Source organism: Erigeron canadensis, chromosome 3 (assembly GCF_010389155.1).
Source record: "Erigeron canadensis isolate Cc75 chromosome 3, C_canadensis_v1, whole genome shotgun sequence".
In the NCBI taxonomy this organism is placed as follows: domain Eukaryota; kingdom Viridiplantae; phylum Streptophyta; class Magnoliopsida; order Asterales; family Asteraceae; genus Erigeron; species Erigeron canadensis.
In genome coordinates, this window is record NC_057763.1 from 23,935,922 (window position 1) to 23,956,514 (window position 20,593).

The 20,593-nt window shown below is 34.3% G+C and overlaps 2 protein-coding genes across 3 annotated transcripts; both read right to left on the reverse strand.

The window, feature by feature from the left end:
• Positions 1-1,338: 1,338 nt before the first annotated feature.
• Positions 1,339-5,143, reverse strand: LOC122593987 (putative UDP-glucuronate:xylan alpha-glucuronosyltransferase 4). Its single transcript, XM_043766459.1, has 2 exons — positions 4,428-5,143; positions 1,339-2,442 (listed from the first exon to the last, which is right to left on the reverse strand). Exons 1-2 carry the CDS (start codon positions 5,134-5,136, stop codon positions 1,550-1,552), a joined length of 1,602 nt encoding a protein of 533 aa, XP_043622394.1. The 5' UTR covers positions 5,137-5,143; the 3' UTR covers positions 1,339-1,549.
• A 2,518-nt stretch (positions 5,144-7,661) lies between these two features.
• Positions 7,662-18,682, reverse strand: LOC122590595 (DNA polymerase lambda). 2 transcript variants are annotated; one of them, XM_043762785.1, is made up of 14 exons: positions 18,565-18,682; positions 18,314-18,454; positions 17,197-17,550; positions 16,647-16,740; positions 16,404-16,534; positions 15,063-15,125; positions 14,033-14,212; positions 10,725-10,778; positions 9,972-10,060; positions 9,525-9,615; positions 9,315-9,395; positions 9,083-9,150; positions 8,569-8,653; positions 7,662-7,945 (listed from the first exon to the last, which is right to left on the reverse strand). In XM_043762785.1, the coding sequence occupies exons 1-14, from the start codon at positions 18,655-18,657 to the stop codon at positions 7,850-7,852; spliced, it is 1,620 nt and encodes a 539-aa protein (XP_043618720.1). In that variant the 5' UTR covers positions 18,658-18,682; the 3' UTR covers positions 7,662-7,849. The 2 variants fall into 2 exon arrangements, with proteins under 2 accessions (XP_043618720.1, XP_043618721.1); XM_043762786.1 differs by lacking the exon at positions 14,033-14,212.
• Between the last annotated feature and the right edge of the window lie 1,911 nt (positions 18,683-20,593).

Below are 20,593 nucleotides of genomic sequence, written 5' to 3' on the forward strand. Positions count from 1 at the left end.
AGAGTTACAAAAACTGTTGTAAATAAGATATTTTTCTCTAACAAGGAGTTAGACCATTTTTTTAATGCTCGTTAATGATCGTTAATTGCTGCTTGAGTGTCTAACGGGAGTTACAAAAGTGGTTGAAAATCAAGTTTAGTTTTCTAACGAGCGTTGGATTATATAGTATTTTATTTTTAGATTGGTATTGTATATCAGTTGCCCAATTTTACAAAAGGGCGTTATTTGATATTTTGAACGCTAATGGATGTCGAAAAATGCAGGACTTACATGACACTTGTAAACTTTAATGGTTAAAACTATTTTTCTACATGAATTATTGAATGCTAATGTTTGTCTATTTTCTTTTCACTTTATTTGCTTCCTATCAAAACTTAAGAGTTAGCTAATAGAAAGTATAAGCAACAACCACCTAAAAGGGGTCGTCGAAAAAGATTATGGTTAGAGGCGACGTCTAAACACCACAACAGCAAAGGGGTTTCCAACACATGCAATAAAGCGGCTAATAACACCCTTTTAAGCTATGAAAAACTCCGTAGGAGATGGTCTTCGCTAGTCCGAAAACCTCAATCCGAGAGCCAAATCTCACCGGGAAAACCAATCGATAGGGTGTGATGCATTGGCGGAGCCACGATTTTTATTTTGGGGTCACTGAGCGATTTACAAATGAATGTAAAGTTAAACTACAAAATTCAATTACAATAGTCTGCAGAGGTTGTCAATTACTTGAAAACTAAATAATTACATAGAAATAGTACTAGAGAAATATAAAATTTTATAAACATTGTGGGGGTTGTCATGACTACCACTGACCACCACATAGCTCCCCCACTGGTGAGACTGTCAAGTGAATCACCATGCAACATGGCTTTCGATTATATATAGGCAAGATAATAACAATTAGGTTGCCTTCAATCAAACCCTTCCATAAAAAAGTTTTCCAGCAACAGTTTATTGGAGAAAAAAAAAAATTACAAATCACGCCCCCAACTTTCATGAGAATTGTCGATATATATATAGTGTCGATGCCCCATAACGTGGTATCGGATTTCTAAGGAGTGGGAATGCTCCATACAAATTTGTAGTACCGAAATCTCATATCAATCACACTTTCATGTAGCTCTAAATGATTTTTCTTATCCCATTTCTAGCTCTACATTAATTACTAGAAACATAAGGTAACGTGTATACTAATTTGATAATGAATAATATATATAGTATTTAAGAAACAGTTACAAAATCGAAAACACAGCAAACAAACTAGAATCGGAATAGAAAATATGTTGTTTACTTTCATCGATCCAGTGGCGGATCTTGAACTATTTAGTGAAAAGGGGCTGAAATTAACGTAACCAGTATATATATAACATAAAGGAGAATAATCAGAAGGGACCAAAAGTCACGAGAACATAAAAATAACACTAAGAAAAATAATTTTTCGAACAAATCACGGATGAAACTATACTTATAATCGGAAAAAGCGGAGGGGCATCCGCCCTTGCTATCTATCCATCTTAAATTAATTAGTTAGTTTTAGAATGTTATAACATCATATATGCAATGTTTGTCTTCTATCTTTCACCTTTATCTTCCAATGACCATCTCTAAAACCCGCAGTCTTGGCTATCCCTCTCCACTTCCTTATCCGTGCATCCATATGTTTTGTTAACCCACAAAACGGTCTTAGCTTACTATTCATCGTCTCATAAACCTTCCACCATTTTTTGTGAGCCGAATCACTAGCATAACGTCGACGGTCAGACATATCCCAATTACAATCATAATCTTTGTAACACATCCATGGTTTCAACCCCAAATAATGAATTGTGTACAAATTATCCGGGATTTCATGTTTGTGGTTGTTTTTGTCATCTTGGAAAATCTTTAGATGGTTTAACTTTGAATGAAACCGATGCCACCACGTAAAAGCTTCATTAAGAAAACCTTGATCACCTCCATTGTATGATCCTAGAGTATGTATCTTTTCCATCAAGGTATTAAACATACATTGTGATGGTTCTATTAAAATGAGACCCGAGTTAAATAAATATTTATCATTTCCAACGGCCGAGAGTTGTGGATGATTAAAGAACTCGTCTAAGTTCTTTAACACTATAAGATCCGCGTCTATGAAGATAACTTTAGTGTACTCAATGAGTTGCCATATTCGAAGTTTGCTATAGTTATATTCATTATATGCACCTTTTTTTGCGTGAGGGCTTCGTATACGTTCAATAAGCTTGATCTTCCATCCGGCGTCTTTAAGTCCTCTAAGGGATTTTGGAGATATAGAATGATCAGCAAGCAGGATTAAGTCCTTGGTTGTGTTTGTTTGCAAGATGCTTTGTGCTAAAGCTATTGCACCACAAACGTATGTTTCTGAGGAGTGAAGGACGGTTACATATGCCTCTCTTGATATGTATTTATTCTTCGTCATTCGACCTGAAATTAGTCAAGTAAAATTAGTAATTTTACATCCAACAATTTTCGGATTAATGCCAAGAAAAAAAGTGTTTAAGATTGAAAAAAGCAGTATTGACTTAAGGTTTTTGATGGTCTAGTTTATTAACATATAAATTAAAGTAAACAAAAAAAACAAAAAAAAGTAATTAATTTGACTTATGTTATTAAACTACTAGTAATTAAAAGATACATATTTTGATGCAAAAACCAATGAAAGTTTTATTGAAATGTAAATTATACCATGGTATTTAGCCTAAAGTCTAAATATTAAGTCTAGCATATATAAGTTATTAAGAACCTAGATTTTCAAAAGGGACTAAATCGACCGTTTGTTACATAATACTGAAAAAAAGTTGTATTTAAGTTAAATTTATAGTCAATGTATATATGCATATATCTTTTCTACCATTTAGGTAGAAACTGGAAGAAGTCTCTCTGCTTAGGTAGGTAGAGGTAAGATCTGCCTACATCTTAACCTCCCCCATACATCGTCGAGGTATTGTGGCTCAAAACCCACAGAAGACGACACTGAACAGTTACTTACTTTTCTGTTCTACGTCAAAATGCAACATAGATCGATTTTTCAAAGAGTGTTATTCAAGTTTCTAATATTCTCACCTATATTATTACCGTCATGAAAGAAGTTTGAGAATAAATTAATTTATTTTCCACCGTAAGAAAATTAATATTGAACGATTCACAAAATCATTTCAATAGCGGCTTTTTAGATGATTTAGTATCACTCAACTTTTTGACACTTTAGGAACTTGGGATTTGTAAAGTTAAATTCAATTTCTTCAATAGGGATCAAAGTGCCAAGAAAGATCACACAAATATAATTTAAAAAGGTTACTCACTTACTCCCAAAGAAAGTCCACATTTATATTTTCTTTATCAATTAATCAAATTATTATATATCAAAATGTTACCATAAGGTAACACTCCGGTGAAAAAACTTTTAAAATAAGAATGGTGAGAACACTTAAAAACATCATTTTGATGCATTAAAAGTCCATAAAACTAACATAGTGCATAATTAATTATCATTATTTAAGTGTTTAACAACACATTGATTCGTCAAAATCGAACGTTTTTTGTTTTGTGCATCCATCTTGGATGCATATTCAATCCAACATAAAACGTGATTTTTTCGATTTTGACGGATCAATGTGTTGTTAAACACTTAAATAATGATAATTAGTTATACACTATGTCAGTTTTATGGACTTTTAATGCATCAAAATGTAGTTTTTAAGTGTTCTTATTTGTTCTCATTTTAATTTGGTTCTCATTTGATAGTTATCTTATATTTTGACGGATAAATGAACACAATTACGTACGTTGCAGTAATGTTACATGTTTATGGTCATGTAGAATTGAGTTGCCAAAACATTTTTGATTTGATTTCTAATATTTGTAATCATTAATTAATATAAATATATTGGACATAATTTCAAATACGATGGCATTTGAATAAATCTAGTCAACTAAAACCTGTCAAATGACTTGATCCATATTACCTATCAATAGATCAACCTTATGAATTATACTAATCAAATAGAACCATCAAACGTATCATAAAAGTGGCATCATAATAAACATATATGATCACATGATAACTAAATAAGACAAAAAGGGTGTATAAACCCGAATATCATGTCATAAACGACTCAACTAATATATTTATGAATTGTGTATGATCCCTAATTGAATAAAATCTAAAAATATATATTGTTTACGTAACGAAACCAATGAAAACTAAGATTACTAAGAATTAATTAAAATAATATTAAAAAGACAGCCACTTTTGTTCTAGTAGTATTTGAGGTAATCCATTAACGTTTGATTCTCTTTTTATGCTACTTGAAAATATGTATGGAACTTGTATGGAACTTGGTGAATAATTCCCATACTAAAGAGGAAAAATAATAAAATTTGTTCTAGAGAAGGAAAGGATTATGTACCGGCAGGTTGCAAAGATGGTGATGAAATCATGCAAGAGCCAACAGGCATATTAACCTTCTCATAGAGTCTTCTTATATCTGGTTTGTAAATCCTATAATCACCCTCTTCCCATATCATATCATCACACCTAAAAATCTCCAACATTGGCCTTGACTTTCCAATAAACACTACATACACTTCCCTATGATCACCACCATCATCCCAACCACTATTTACCAACATATTTGCCACAACTAAATTCACTTGCAACCTAAACACGTCTCGGACACCATCTGGAACTTGAGCCACCACCACGTCAACCTTCTTATATGAAGGCGGAATAGGGATTTTGGGGCACTTCATTGGGCCCCACTTCCCGTCCTCATCCACCCACTCTGGGAAGAAATCTTCCCATTTCTTAACTTTATCAACTTTTTCAAAATTAATAACGACCAAATCAGCTAAGCTATTGAATCGGGTATGGTCAGCATCTATGTTAACCAGTCCGAACTTTAGCTTATCAGGTCCGTTTTTGGTCAAGAACCGGATTCTGTCATACCAATATGGCAGTTCATTCGTGGAAGTAAGATGACGTGTGGAAGTATTTGATTCGTCTTCCGAGTGGAGATTGTAAGTGGTGGTATGGATTAGAAGAGTAAGTGTTAGACAAAGGAGGAGAAGGAAGAGGGGAAAAGGTTTTTTCTTTAAAAATAATGGCTTTGAAGCCATGCTAATATTTTTGTGATCGACTTTCACGTCTCTTTGTATTTTGGTGTATATATATGTATTAAATAATGAATATGTATATATGTTGAGAAGAAGTTTGATGGAAGCACGTTGGCTTTGATAATAGAAGTTGGTAAGAAGGGGATTAAAAAACAAACGATATTATATGCATGACATGTACTATATGTTAAAAAATGGCGAGTTTTCTAAGTTTATCGATCACTAAATAACAGATTTTCACTACCCTAAACTTTTACACATTTTTTTAATTTCTTTTTTCCTTTTGGGGGTTTTAATAGTTTATAGTATTATCAAAATAAAAGGTTATAAAATCATATCTGGTATTAACAATCTATTTTTGTTGAAGACATAGAAAATTAAAGTAGTGTCACGCAAGTTTCTGAATATAGTCCTGAATACTAAAGTTAGTACCTTACATGATGAGAAAAGTATTAAACAAAGGTTGCTTTTAATAATCAATGTTAAAGATCTGGTAGATGATTATGACATATATATGATATAAATGTGTGTAGTGTCTTGGTGTGGCTTCAACAAATCCTTTCTAATCTAATTTAAGGGAGTTATAATGGTGTGTTTGAATATTTGTACCCATCATTTATGTATATATTTAAAAAAAGAAAAGTGAGTATGTGGCTGTTATTCATCCAATTTGGTTAAAAAATTCCTCATATACTAATATTTTACTTGTAGTATTTTGAATAAATGTTTGGCCTCTTCATGATTTTTATAGTTTTAAAAAAAGTATGTGAGAGATTTTTCACCCAACTTATGTGCCTAACATCCTCATATTCCCTAAAATATGTGTAGTGTCTGTGTGTGGCTTCAACAAATCCTTTCTAATCTAATTTAAGGGAGTTATAATGGTGTGTTGAATATTTGTACCCATCATTTATGTATATATTTAGAAAATAAGCAAAGTTTGAATTAACACTTCATTCGACAAACTTGCAATGCAATTTTAACTAAGGTTTAATTGAGCCTTAAAAAATAAATTTACTCTCTTTTGTTAGCTGATAACTTTAAATTAATACAAATGGGGACACCAAAGTTTATTTTAGAAAAGAGTTAGCCTGTATTTTCTATACTGTTGCTAGATTTTCATATTAATAATATATTTTAATATTAAAACTAAAAGAGTTATGTATATTAATTAGTCGATATAATAAGAATAACAATTACTTCTATGTGAAGTGTTTGAAATCTAACTAATAGCTATTTTCAAAAGTCTTAGTTTGCAACCTATACATTTTTGTAAGTTATAAATATTTGGAGATATATATAACTTGTGTATTTTTTCTATTGTGCGAAAATAATTCTCATCATTAACTTGCAAAATTGAACGAATCGTGCAAGAAATTGGCTAAATGTTGATGTGAAAGTTACTCATTGAGTCATTTTGCAACGACTCAGATGTCAGATGGTGCCACATCCGGCCGATCTCTTACTCGGTCGTTCAGCAAGTTAATTACATATAGTGAATCAGTTAGCACAGGCGCTTCGCCGTCTTTGATTGGATGGAAACAGATATCTAAAGTGTGCAGTGAAGGATCTTTATTTTAATTTTTCTAAAGGTGTTCATTCTTTTTTCTTTTCAATATATGATATGATTTCATAATTTTTCATCATTTGATATTCTTAAAATATATTTAAAATTCTTATTTTGCCTTTTATGATGTTATATATATTTTCAAAAAATATTTTTATCAAATTTTCAAAACTCTAATAATTTATATATGATCTTTTACATTACCGTAGTCTAAACAATTTTGTTATAACATAATTTTTGACTATGCGGGTTGATAAGGTAGTTAATTAAATAGGAATATATGATAGACTTGCGAATGTGAAATGGGCTCTGAAAGGGTCGAGAAAAAATCAATTTGGGCAGGCTGACAAGAAAAATAGCACCTTGAAATTTGAGGCCCATTACTATGGTGGGTTTTTACAAGATTATTGCAAAATCATTCATGGAAATGGTTAGAGGAATCATGGCCTAATGGGGAAGCTTGTTGCTGAAGGGCAACATGCTATAGTTGCTTCGGGTTTAGCGCTTGGCCTCAGATAAATGCAGAGTGAGCAGGGACTTTGCCTTTTTCATAAGCGTCTAAGATAGATTCAGGCTAGCTTGGGTGAAATCTAAATAATTGGACGTTGTACAAGAGGTTCGTGAAGGAGCTACATTCTTAACGGGGTACTCGATGCAAATGAAACAATGTATTTTGTTAAGAGACATAATCGGAGGTTCATGGTAGTCAAGGTAGATTTCATGAAGGCCTATGACAGACTAAATCAGGAGTTTATATTTATTCTAGAGCGCAAGTTTTGTTTCAAGTTCCATAATTGAGTACTTGCATTGCATAAGCTAATAAAAGATCTCAATTTTGGCTAACTGCTCGTTCCCAACAAAGAAATTCTCTGTCACATGGAGTTCGTCTAGGTGATCTCAAAAAAGTAATTGGTTTTTAGCTAAACCCAAAACAAATCACATTCTGTATCTTTCAATATCATAGTTAAAACAAGGAAGTTACTCATTCAAACAACCTATGGTACATATATTAAACAACAAAAACGCCAAGTATGAGATTAAGCTAAACAACCTATGGCCTGCAAAGTTTGTCTTTAAAAAACAACCTTAACTTACAAACAGTCCCCTACGTACAATATTAACAGTAAGTTTGCAACAGGTTGTCACAAGTCAAATATTCCGTTCATGTGGTTCGAGCCAGGGAAATCCAAGAAATTCAAACACTTCCTTTTCAGAGTTGAACTTCAAGCTTGTACTGGCGCTGACCTGCATGACATCAAGGTGCGGCTATCATGTATAGGTGGCAATTTTAACCCACTTATTCGTTATTGTGTGGATTTGGATTATGCTTTATCTTTGGGTTAAACAGATAGCTAAAGAGGAAATAGGTCCAATCGACTGAAAGAGTTGAAAGTCACAGAAAGTGTACTCCTATTGCAGAGAAATAACCTAAATATATATATTCACCAATTTAGATTTTTTTTAATCTTGACGTACTATAATTTAAGTGAATCATATTTAACACATTGAACTCGGGATGGTAGCCAAGAGGTGGGGAACATGCAGCAAAAACGTGGAGGTCAGGGATTCAAATCCTACCCCATGTCCCTTTAGCCAGAGTGCTATGTGATTTACCTTCTCTCACGTCCGCCGTGGGACCGGTTGGTGAGGGGCCGATAATGGATCATCAATCCATTTTTTATTTAACACACTAAACTAGATATTTGAAAAACAGTATCTATTCAAGCCTTCAACCCATACCAAAAATATATTAGTTTTGACATGAACCAGCAGCTAAACCCAACCTTGTTTCCATCTCTACAGATTGGCAATTTAAACAGCACAGCAAAAGGATAGAGTACAAAAAAAAAAAATTTCCAGTACATTACCCTTTTTCCTCCGGAACCATGAGTTGCAGGGAACAGTCCATTGTCATCCAGTCGGAACCCTTTGGATTCTGCAAGTATTCTCAGTCTGCATTATGTTTTCCAAAAAGAAAAATGAAATTTCAATGACTTGTGATGAATAGGGACTTTCCCCAAGAAATGACAAAAAATAAGCAGATACATGTCGATGTACATTTATGCTGAACTTCAAAACAGCACACATCCAAAGTAACATTTGTATGGCTAACAGACGTGGCCCTCTAATCTACAATGAAACTTTTATTTTGGATTGTCCTGCTATTTACCATAGGCTGATAGGTATACTAATTTGTTTCGCACATCTAAAATTAAACCTTAATATTTCCACACGTTTGCCATCCACGAATAATATGCATATACCTCAGTAGTAGTGATATGGTTCCAGTAATCGTAAGAGTGTGAATATAGTCAACATTTTCAAGCCAGCCTACTATCCCAAAAGTCATACTTAACAATTCAAGATGTATTGTAAACGTACCTTCTGTTCACCACATCATTCCCCGTCCAATGTATTAGCCCAAAAGGATATATATCCTTTGGGTATACCTAAACAATAAGAAAATAGAAGTGTGTAACATAACCCATCACCAAAAAAGGGAACTACAACGCTTACAAATTTACAAATAAATAGTTGAACCATAACTAATACGATAATTCACATCTACTGAGTAGTTAAGCCAATCATGGCTGCAAATTAAAAAAGACAGTACCTTCAAATCAATACGATGTCGAAGCTCCTGACCAGGATATGTGCAAAGACCAAAGTATGTATCAATCCCAGAGTCAGTATCCTGAGCATAAATCACAGAAGGATACTACTACTTATTCTAATTCTAAATTTCCAAACCATGAAACACATGGCTCGATGAAGAACACATAGGCTATACATTTGAATGATATCAAGGGACAATGATTGTTACCTGCTCACTGTGAATACTGAAGACCAGATCCTCTCTTAAAAAGTTCATATCTTTCAAATGATTAACATACTTTGGTAGAAAACCTATATGACTGTAAGATTATTCAGTTACTTAGTCCGTTACCGTAAAATTTTAAATAATAAAAAAAAAAGGTAGACGAAAAATATATTATGGTTTAGCTTAAACAATATACCATTCAAATATTTGGCTAAGTAGACAAGGATCTTCATTGGTGTTCAAAAACTATTTACGATTCTGATGCTTATATATAGAAACACTTTGTATCACCATCAGAACTAGAATTTCAAATATATTTTCCAAATCATAAATTGCTAGCGTGTACAATGCGTATTTAAGTGCTGCATTCCTATGACTAACCTCAACTAAGTCAAAATAAAATGTAAATTCTGAAAACAGCTATTCATATTATTACTCTAGATACAACACCTTTTTCCATCAGGATGTGTAACTATAATATCCAGATCCCCACAAGTAGCCTTTCCACGTCTGTATGATCCCCCACACACAACACTTACCTGCATTGTATGTTTATGCGCAAGGAAAACAAAGAATAGACATCAAGAAAAACAATAACATTATTGTGAGAGACAGCATCAAAAAAGAATGATGAAAAACCTATGGGGTGCGTCGATAAACAAAACTCATAGGACATTTATGTCTTGTAACACTCATCTTCAAAACTTGTTATATTTATATTTGATAGTGATCTGTACTTAAAAGGCCGGCTAAAAACAGCACATCAAAAATGGAGGATGTAAATGTAAATTTCCTCATCTAAGCAATGAAACCTAATATGATGACAATGAAAACATCCATATAACTAGTGATGGGCTAGTAATCTTAAAGTGTTGATCGCCTTATTTCTGTATGACTTTTAACACACTATTAATTATAATGGTCGGTTTCCTTAAACGTGTTCTCTCTTCCTCAAGAATCGGGATCCATATAACTGAATACATTTAATACAACTTTACTCTCCATATCCTAAGTCAATTTTTTAGGTGTAAGAACTAAAGCTATATCAGTAAGCCAATATTAACTTAATATTAAAATATTAGTACATTAAGTTAAAGAAAAATGTTACTAAAATGGTGAAGTGCTAAATATCAATATCCAGAAAATTAAGATATCTACTACAAGAGTCCAATAGAATTAACCGTAGTTAGAAGGAATACTTACTCCAGGTAAAACATCTTGTGCAGCTTTCTGTAGCAAGTGATCCATCTCTTGCACCTGCATATAAAATACCAAGTAGATTCATAATGTTCATTAACCTTTCTTCTAACAAAGGCAATGCACATATATACTACTAAGTTATACATAGTTCGACTGGGGATATGTTATATCTCTAATGGATGTCAAATACAGATTAAAAAAATATACTTCAGAAGCAGATTGGCCGGATAAGTCAAAAGTTGCCCAACATGCATTTTTTATGCATAAAACCTCCTAAATTTATTTATTTATTTTTCTAAATTTCAATTTATTTATTTTTTTGCACTTCTAAAAGAAAAAGAAGGGTAATTGGATGCGAACCCCTTGATCCCATGTACCATTTGGTACCTACTAATCCCTTGTCAGGCTAGTGTCAGGTGAATTTCAACCACTTGATAATCCCTTGATTATCTCAAGTTTGCCTTTGGCAAGTTCGAACCCAGGATCCTTTCTATTTCACAAGGTAATTGTTAGGAACAGCCCTTAGCCATAGCACAGTGGAATCAATTAAACAAGAAGATAACAACCAGAAAATATATAAACAACACAAGAATTTAACGTAGTTCGGCCCCAGTGGGGGGCCTAATCCACCGGCTGCAACTAGGTTATTTTATGGTATCTGGGGTTAGAAACTTGGTTCCCAAGGGAACCTAAACAGGCCTCCTTAATAGATCAGGCCTTATGGCCAGCAAGCCTTCAAACCCAACAATCTCCCACTTGAAGGCCTTGCGAAAAACTTCAACCCGCCATTCAAGCAAACAAAATCTCGATCATACTATAACTCTAGTAATCTTCGGATAACAGAAATCCTTCAAGCCTCCCGTTCCAATAACAAACTAAAACTTCAAAACAACAGTTTCCCAAAGTCTTCCGTTCTCCATGAACAAGCTAAGATTTCAATAAAAACAGATAGGAACAGAAGTCTTCACAGGTCCAACTCCCAAGAACAAACCAAACCTCAATCCATGCATTCTATGTGTACCTAGTTGCAGTGGCCCTTTTCATCGGTCACCTGAAAGGCCCATTGAAGCTGTAAACCGCTCCAATACAGTCAAACACAGCCGACTCAGTCATGGCAAAGTCCACCATTCACCAATGACTCATCCTCAATCTCAACCGGCTCCTACTGATTTGAAATACCAGCTCCAGAGACTCCAGAGGAATAACAACACTCTCCACTAGCGGTAGCATCACAAGAGAGATTTCATTCGGAACCCTGGTCTTCAGAACTCAACGTCGGTTTCAACATATGTCAACACACTCCTCGTGCTCCCACTGTTACAAAATACTGTCCAAGTTCAAACTTCCGAATACGCTCGAACAGATTAGTCCCAGAGTCCTCTACCGCGTACCAGACTCGTATAACTCTCGAATCTGCGAGCCAAAACTTTTATCCGAAAGTTGGTTCAATTCTTCCGGTAGTGCAGTCTGCACACTCCAAAAGTCTAAACAGCAGATTCACTAGTGCTTCATTACAGTAGGTACATTTAAATGAAGCAAACCAAAATCCATAACAAGAGTTTTCACCGGCTTCCAATGAGTCCCAATGCATCAACCCAGACACATTCTCATAAGCAGAATTTTATCAACCTCGGGCGACTCTAAAACCCTGAGCACCTCATTCAACCCCACAAGTCAACTATGCACAGCTCCCACTGTCCCTGTTATTCCAACCCATGTTAATCCAGACTTCATGAGACAATCCTTCACTCGTATTTAACCAACGAAAACCTTCACCCAATACCAGTACAAAGATCTACTCAAAAATCAAACCACTAATCCATATATTCAGACCAGTTAACAGCAACGATCAATAACAACTATAGAGAAGACAAGCGTTAGTTCCATGACTTGATTAACTTTTTTCACTCGTGTCGACACTAGCAACGGAACAGGAATACTCAAAACTAAATCACTCCAAACCAGCTAGCTCTATTTTCTTCAAAACCAGTACAACATCAACAGAAATACAATCCATTCTGAAACACCCATATATACCCGGTCGAACAAAGGCTTAACCCTAATCAACCTAATACCTTGTTTCAATGGACTAACTTCAAACAATGATACTTATTTTTTTTTCTTTTCCAATCTATCAAGGTAATATCACAACAACAAACTTGGTAACAAGCACCCGCAAAAACCACACCCTAATCGTAAATCAGAATAACTCGAGATACAACTCAAACAATAAACTGAACCGAGATAATACCTCAACCTCTGATCAATGACGAACAAGAATGTCATGGTGGTAACCAAGAACATTAGCCAATACCTTCTCGAACAAGAAAACCAAAACAGTGCTTTTATCATCTTCCTATCGATCAATCAACACCAAAACCCCAAAAAACATAAACCCTAACAGAGTTCCAATCGGCGGCGGCTAACAACAACTGCAACAGCAGCGGCAGCGGGCGGTTAACAATGGTGAAACAGAGTCGGAACAGCAGCAAAACAGCTGCAAACCAGACCCAGAAACATATCGAATCAGGAAGAAAAAAAAACAGCAACAACAGCAGTTCCAACAGCAAAATCAGCAGATTACAGCAGCCGAGAACAGCAAATAGCGGCTGAACAACAGATTTTAGCAGCAAACAGCTGCAAATCATCACAGATCCGAATGGCAGAAGGCTAAGTGGCGACTGCATGAAACACCAGCGAACAAGGGAAGCAAAAACTGAGCTCCGTAATCGCAAAAAACAGCAGCCAAACAGATCTGTCTCAGCAGCCAAACAGATCTGTTTCAACAGCGAACAAGGGAAGGCCGAACCAAACCCTAATCGGCAAAGATAGCAGCCCCTTAATCGAACCTTTAGCTCTGATACCACTTGTTAGGAACAGCCCTTAGCCATAGCACAGTGGAAGCAATTAAACAAGAAGATAACAACCAGAAAATATATAAACGACACAAGATTTTAACGTAGTTCAGCCCCAGTGGGGGGCCTAATCCACCGGCTGCAACTAGGTTATTTTATTATGCTCTGAACCATAAGATTACAATTACAATGAGGAGGTATATATGTAGGAGAACAGCTAGGGTTAGAAACTTGGTTCCCAAGGAAACCTAAACAGGCCTCCTTAATAGATCAGGCCTTATGGCCAGCAAGCCTTCAAACCCAACAGTAACTAGTTTTATCAAAGATTGTAAATATTGGGGATGAAAAGTGTTTCTGCTATTAGCCATTTCATTTTGACCTAATACCCAACCAACATAATTTCCCGCCAATACAAACTTTGAATATGCAGGGTTATAGACACCTTAATAGCCAAACCTCATTACGTGGTATCCTTGTTCTAATATCATCAAAATATTTCAACCCCAATCGTTGTGAAGTCGTCAATGTATCATCACTTTTTAGATCATCCAGACTCCTGTGTCCTTTTTCATACAGTTTCAATGCGGTTGCTGGACCAATGCCCCATACTTCCCCAAACAAGCTAATTGTACGTACCTAGATTTAAATTAGCAATATCCTTAGGAACTATAATAGGAGAGACAAAAACTAGTTATCATAGTTCCACTTTAGGATTTGTATGATAGTGTACTGCAATACAATATGAATGCTGAGACTAGTTATGTTCATAATTTCATTTCATATATGTATTATATACAATAAAGCTGATAGAGGTACAACTTTGACAAATTTAGTGTGAATGGGTCCATCTGGATTATCGCTAACAGATCCAATGGGCCAAATCCAAAATTCTATACCTAAAAGAGAAAAGAGGTCAGATTGGTCAAACAGGACATAAATTGAAAGTTACCTAAAGTGTAATTTTAATGCTTATAGCCTCAAAAGTCATGGAAATTTCTAATATTATTAGCATCATACAGTTTGTGAAATTATATTTCACAAATTTCACTTTAAAAAAATACAAAAGTTAATTTTGTGATTAATTCATCGCATATTGCAGCAACTTGTTTTAGTCCATCCCGTTTTGATCCTTTACCCAACCTAGCCATCTTGTCACCTCTACTAGCCTTTTTTTTTCTATTGAAAGGCAAAGATTAACACACCTACAACCACCTACATTATTAACACCAATTGTCTCAAGTGATAGATGAAGCCACAATCTTTTGGTTGCTGGCTCACACCCAATACCGCTAAACAAAGGCCCTTTACTATTCGGATTCAATATTTTCTTTTCTACTATCCTCAGAATGAGTTCTTTTATACAAGGTGTAACTACGAAAATTTAGATCACAACTCAGAAGACCTTCATAAAATGCAAACAGAAAAAATGTGACTGTAAAGACACAAAAATGCCATGAAATAAAAGCATCAAAGAACTTTTCAGCACCTTTTCGTCACTCTCGAAGTGTTCCAACTTGGACAATTTCCCAGTCGTCACAATCTCATGTATCTATAACAAGGCAGCACTGTCATAAGAAAAGTATACACTGTAAATATGATAAAGAAAAATTTATTCAAAACAGAGGTTCTTTTGACAAAAGACTGTAGAATTAAAGACACATAGCAAGGATACCGATGAAGGATCTTATGGGACAATCAAATGGATATATGATTAGGTTATAAGTGTTCTAGTTTTTAACAGATACATGATTATTACTCAACACAGATTCATGATCTGTATGATGGATACCTGTTCTTAGTATCAGATGTTACTGAAAAACAGATCATATGTTTTTCTGTTACATAATACTACATACTGCCACAATGACTAGGTCGAAACAAGAGTCAAGTAGGCACACGAATCGAGTTACAAAACATGCAAAGATGCTGTGATCATAGGAGATAACATAATAGATGCCAACTAGAATTCGAGCTTGTAGCATACCACATATCCACATACATGTAGTCAAGAAAAGTGAGAGCCAAAAGTATGTTACACATACAAGACATAATAATAGAAAGAAAAAAAAAGGCCAAAAACCAAGGAAGCAGAATGTACATGAAACACCCTTAAATCTGTTACTGATTGGTTTTGCAACGGATGCTTAGGAACCTATTAAGAAAAAGAAAAAAAGCCAATTCACGTAACTTCCCATATTGATAGAGTCGTAGAGAAAATAGTGTGTTTGTCTACGGAAGTGTGATGATGATGCTGAATAGTATCATCATCATGGTGGTGAATTCTGTTTATGCAACATGCACCTCTTCACTAGCTAACAACCCTATAACATTGACTCAGCTTGTCCCTCATACAGAACAATATCGCAAAGGCCAGGAGACGAATGATAAAAGATATTCATAGAAACCCCGCAATTGGGTTTTTCTAAAATTCACAAAGTTAGCCATCACATAAGTGCTAGAAGGTCAATGAGACTACCTAGTCAATATAACAGCTTTTAGGAACACTGCCCAATGAAATGACACTAGCGGTTAATGCACAAGAGAAATAGAAGCAGCCCACGGAAGAAAAATGTTCATTTCACACTTAAGTTGTAAATCCAGCTATATTTGAACCTCCAACCAGAGATACAATAGACTAAAAGATGTGTTTGTAAGACATAAATTCGAAAAACACAATGATATTCCAAAATTATTGATTTTGATTAGTAATAAACAAATGAAAAACGCAATTGGGTGGTTTTTCTCTCTAACTCTGCATGTTAAAGATAGCAAGTAAAAAAGAAAAAGAAAAATCTAATATACAATCTCTAGACAATATTTCACTTACATGATCCTGCATTGATTTCCCGATACCAGGCAAGTCTTTGACTTGATCCACACTTTCAACTTTAAATGGCAACCTTTCAATAACTGGAATGGCCTTGTAATAACTGAAGGACCGTCGATCCTCACCCAAAGCTAAAGAATTTGATCACATGGAAAAAAGTCTCCAATCAACTCAAAGCAATATGTACACTGGTAAGGCGCATGAAGAGAATAAAACAGGAGCAAAGTGCAAAAGGGGGTTTACCTCTATAAATATTGATAAGCTTGCTGAATATTTCGGTGATATTTCTATTTAAGTCGGGAGGGTGATATGGCAAGGTAGCATCTGGTGCACTGACCTGAGTGACACACATAAAGCATGTGAAGTTACAGTACTCTAAAGATAAGCAAATGTGAAGAGCTGTCTCGACGGCATAGTCATACAGAACCAGACAAAAAAGATGAAAGAAACACGTAACAGCAGACACGCCTTAACTTTTACTACAGGAGGATGTATCGACTTTATTTATTTATACATGAACCAACTTGGGTACCGCAAGTGTCTAATGGTAAATCTCAAGAAGGTTAGCCAAACAGGTCAAATGAGGGAAAAATCACCCAATGTGGTTTAAATTATATTAAAATAATATAACTTATGACATGATATCATTAGTCACAAAAACATGAACAAAATCCCTGACCCATTTCAAGCCATACCCAACCGGCAACCTGCCCATTTGACATTTCTAAATTCTAGTTATAAAAAAGCAAGTCCACATAATATAATTATATATCAACATAGCAAGAGGCCTTACAGAGCTCTGTTGAGCAGGAGGGTTGACTTGGCTAATGCTTGGAGACCTCCCAAGGTTTGAATTATCTTTAAAGCTAGAAACAATGCGTGAAGCACCATCGACTGAGTCATTAAATGACTTATCTTTTATTTCTGAGCAGGAACCTTCTGAGTTTTTGGGTGAGGACTTCAGCTTTTTACAAGGGTGTAACTGACTTGCATTTGATTCTTTTACATCAGCAGATTCAACAGGGTTCTCTTTAGAGGAGTTACTGTGGGAATTTTGACATGAATCCAACTGGATTGTGTATGATTCATCGCTAACTTTCTCTCCTAGCCTCAAACTGTCCTCTAACCATTGATAAAGAAGAATGACCTGAAAAATTAACATAAACATATCTGTTATTTACAACCTCGGTCACCACAAAAAGAAACAAACATATCGCACCCGCCATGAAATAACTGCAACACGAGATTCAGCACATAGTTTAACAGGAATTGTTAAGATTGGTATTTATTTAAAATTTACTTGTGACATGGAGCATACAAAAAAATAGCATCACAAAACCAGTGAAACTTGAATACACCTAAAGCTAACTAACTGACATCAACTGGTTTGAAACAGATTCAACAAGTCAACACAATTATAGAACAGGTTGCTTAGTAGCAACCCCGTGAAAACATGCAAAAACTTTAAACACCCATACCTTTTGATCCAGAACTTACTATTACCTTGGAGCATCAATTTCAAATACCCCAAAATTCTAGATTTTTATGTTGTGTTAAACTTATTTTCTAAAACTTCTTAATTGAAATAGTAGTGTTTTTCACTCCACGATCACCCATAATCTTGGTTAGTAAATTTCAATACTAAGTTATAATTTTAGATTCTGAATCTGTCCATGCCAAAGGCATCTGGTACTCCTGTAAGACTTGGGGGAAATTCAAAAATTTAATGTTTTTCTTCTAAGATCGTCTATTAGGGATGTGCGTGGTTCCGTTTGGCAGTTTTGGGACTCAAAATCTCAGTCAAAACAATAAACCTCAGTAGAAAATACATATAATACGGTTGAACTAAATGAAAATACACACACACACATAGATATATAAACAATTAATTAATTGGATGTAATACTAACCCCTTTGAATCGGCGTAATAAGTTAGGGCCAAATTTTTGTTCAAGTGAGTCCGAATTAAGTGCGAATATATGAGTGACATTTCGGGTCAAATTTTCTTCTTCTATGATTGCTCCCAACTGTACTAGTTTTTGCTGCCATATCTTCAACCCCAAAACACACACACAAATTATTATCAAATTATATATGTAATAATAATAATTACCTTACCCTTACTATCTATATACAAGCAAAAGATAGAGGGAAGCGAAACCTGTAAACGACGTCGTTGAACGCCGTTATCAACGAGGAAGACGACCATTCCGGAGAATATTCCGTTAGGATCCGAACGAGCCTTTGGCGCCATTTTCGAGTATTCGGTGCACTTTCAACTCCCTTCACCGAAATGAAAAGGAAAAAGAAAAAGATCCAGAAATATCCGGGTTTCGACCGCAAATTCTAGTGGTATTGTAATGGTATTGGCCCCTTATGTTTTCAAATATATCAATTCTAGCCCCAACCTTTCTTTTTTGGGTTAAATAACTGAAACAATTTATTTTCTCTCATTTACATAGTTGTACATTGAACTGGATTATCATCATGTATCACCCATAAGGCCATAAACTTTCAATTTTTTACATGACAAAATACTAACCTGGTGACCTGCTATACAAGTTAAATATTATTTTCTTAATTCTTTTCAAAAATTCATCCTAATGAATTCATCCACCGAATTCTGGAGGTGTTGGGGTAGCGCCAGCGTTAGTTGTGGTTTGTGGATCTATCGATGGCGGTTGTGGTCAGGCGTCTTCCTGGAGAACCCTTTAAACAAATCTTAGCCATTACTTAATTGTGATCAATGGTAATTAATTGAGATGGCATAATTGTAAATAAAAGAAACCAAAAATAACCGAAACATATGCACGGGGTTAAAATTGTCATGTTAACATAATAGTTAAAGCGATTTCAAGATAAAAGGATGTAACAAAGCCCAATCAAATCCCACTTTTGTCTCACCCACACCTCCTCCTTCACACACCCCATTTGCGTGCTAAAAAAAATCCAGAATATACAACGGAAAAATCAAATACAATCAGCAAGATGTTCTCTTATGATATTTTTTATTATTTTTTTTATTAAATTTGTTATATTGTTGTTGGTTTTCTAGATGTTGTACAAATATAAGTAATTGTGATGTTCATATGTGATATTTTTATTGCAAGTCGAAAACATGATTAGATGTTTTTTATTTCATTATTTATTTTTTCTTGAACTAATTTTATATATTTAATTAATAAATAAATTTTTTGTTAGTTTAAAAATTATTTATAATTGGAGATATAGTCGTTTTTCACGAAGCAATCACTTGTGATAACTTGTTTAAATTTATTTTATTTATATTCTTTTTTCCATGTAAATGATTAACTGTGATCAAGGTGATTACTTGTGATACATGATTACATGTGAGCAATGATTAAATGTGATTAAGTTGATTACTTGTGATGGTAAAGGATAAAATATGAGTGTAGGTATGTCTTTGTAAATAATGATCACATGTGCATAGTGTAAGTATGATAAATGATTACGTGTGTGATACATGATTACATGTGTGAGCAATGATTATCTATGATCAAGGTAATTACTTGTGATTGTAAAAGGTAAATTTTGTGTAATATCTTATATGATTATTTGTGAACATATGTTTATATGTTGAAAGGCTAAACTCTAATTTCTTTAGTGAATCGAACCAGGTACCAACCGTTTGTCTTCTTTTTAGTTTTTAATGTTTACTTTGTCTTGGACAACTATTTAGTTATTTAGTGATTGAAACTTTTTTCTTTATAATAATAATAGTATCTTTAACTATTTAATTTTTGACCCGACCCGAATATATTACCCAGAAAATTGCCTTAGGAAAAAAAAAATTTAGATCCCGACCTCCTACTCAAAAATTCCTAGCTTCGGCACTGTTATGAAGAGTGTGTAAATAAGCATATGTAAACAGGTGTTAGATATATGTTTATAAGAACTTACATGAACATATATATTATACATATTCATCTATATGAGCATATGTGAGCAGGTGTGTTTTCTGTAATTTACATTCTATAATAAAAAAAAAAAGTATGATCAAACGGAAAAAATATGAATTTGTTTGGTTAACAAACGAAAGATAATGTATTCACATATACTTTTAAATTGAAAGAAAGGAAAAAAACACTATACACACATATAAATTTGTTTGCAAATAAAAAAAAAGGGATTTTGTAACTGTTTTAGATTGTGAACAGAAGACATTTAAG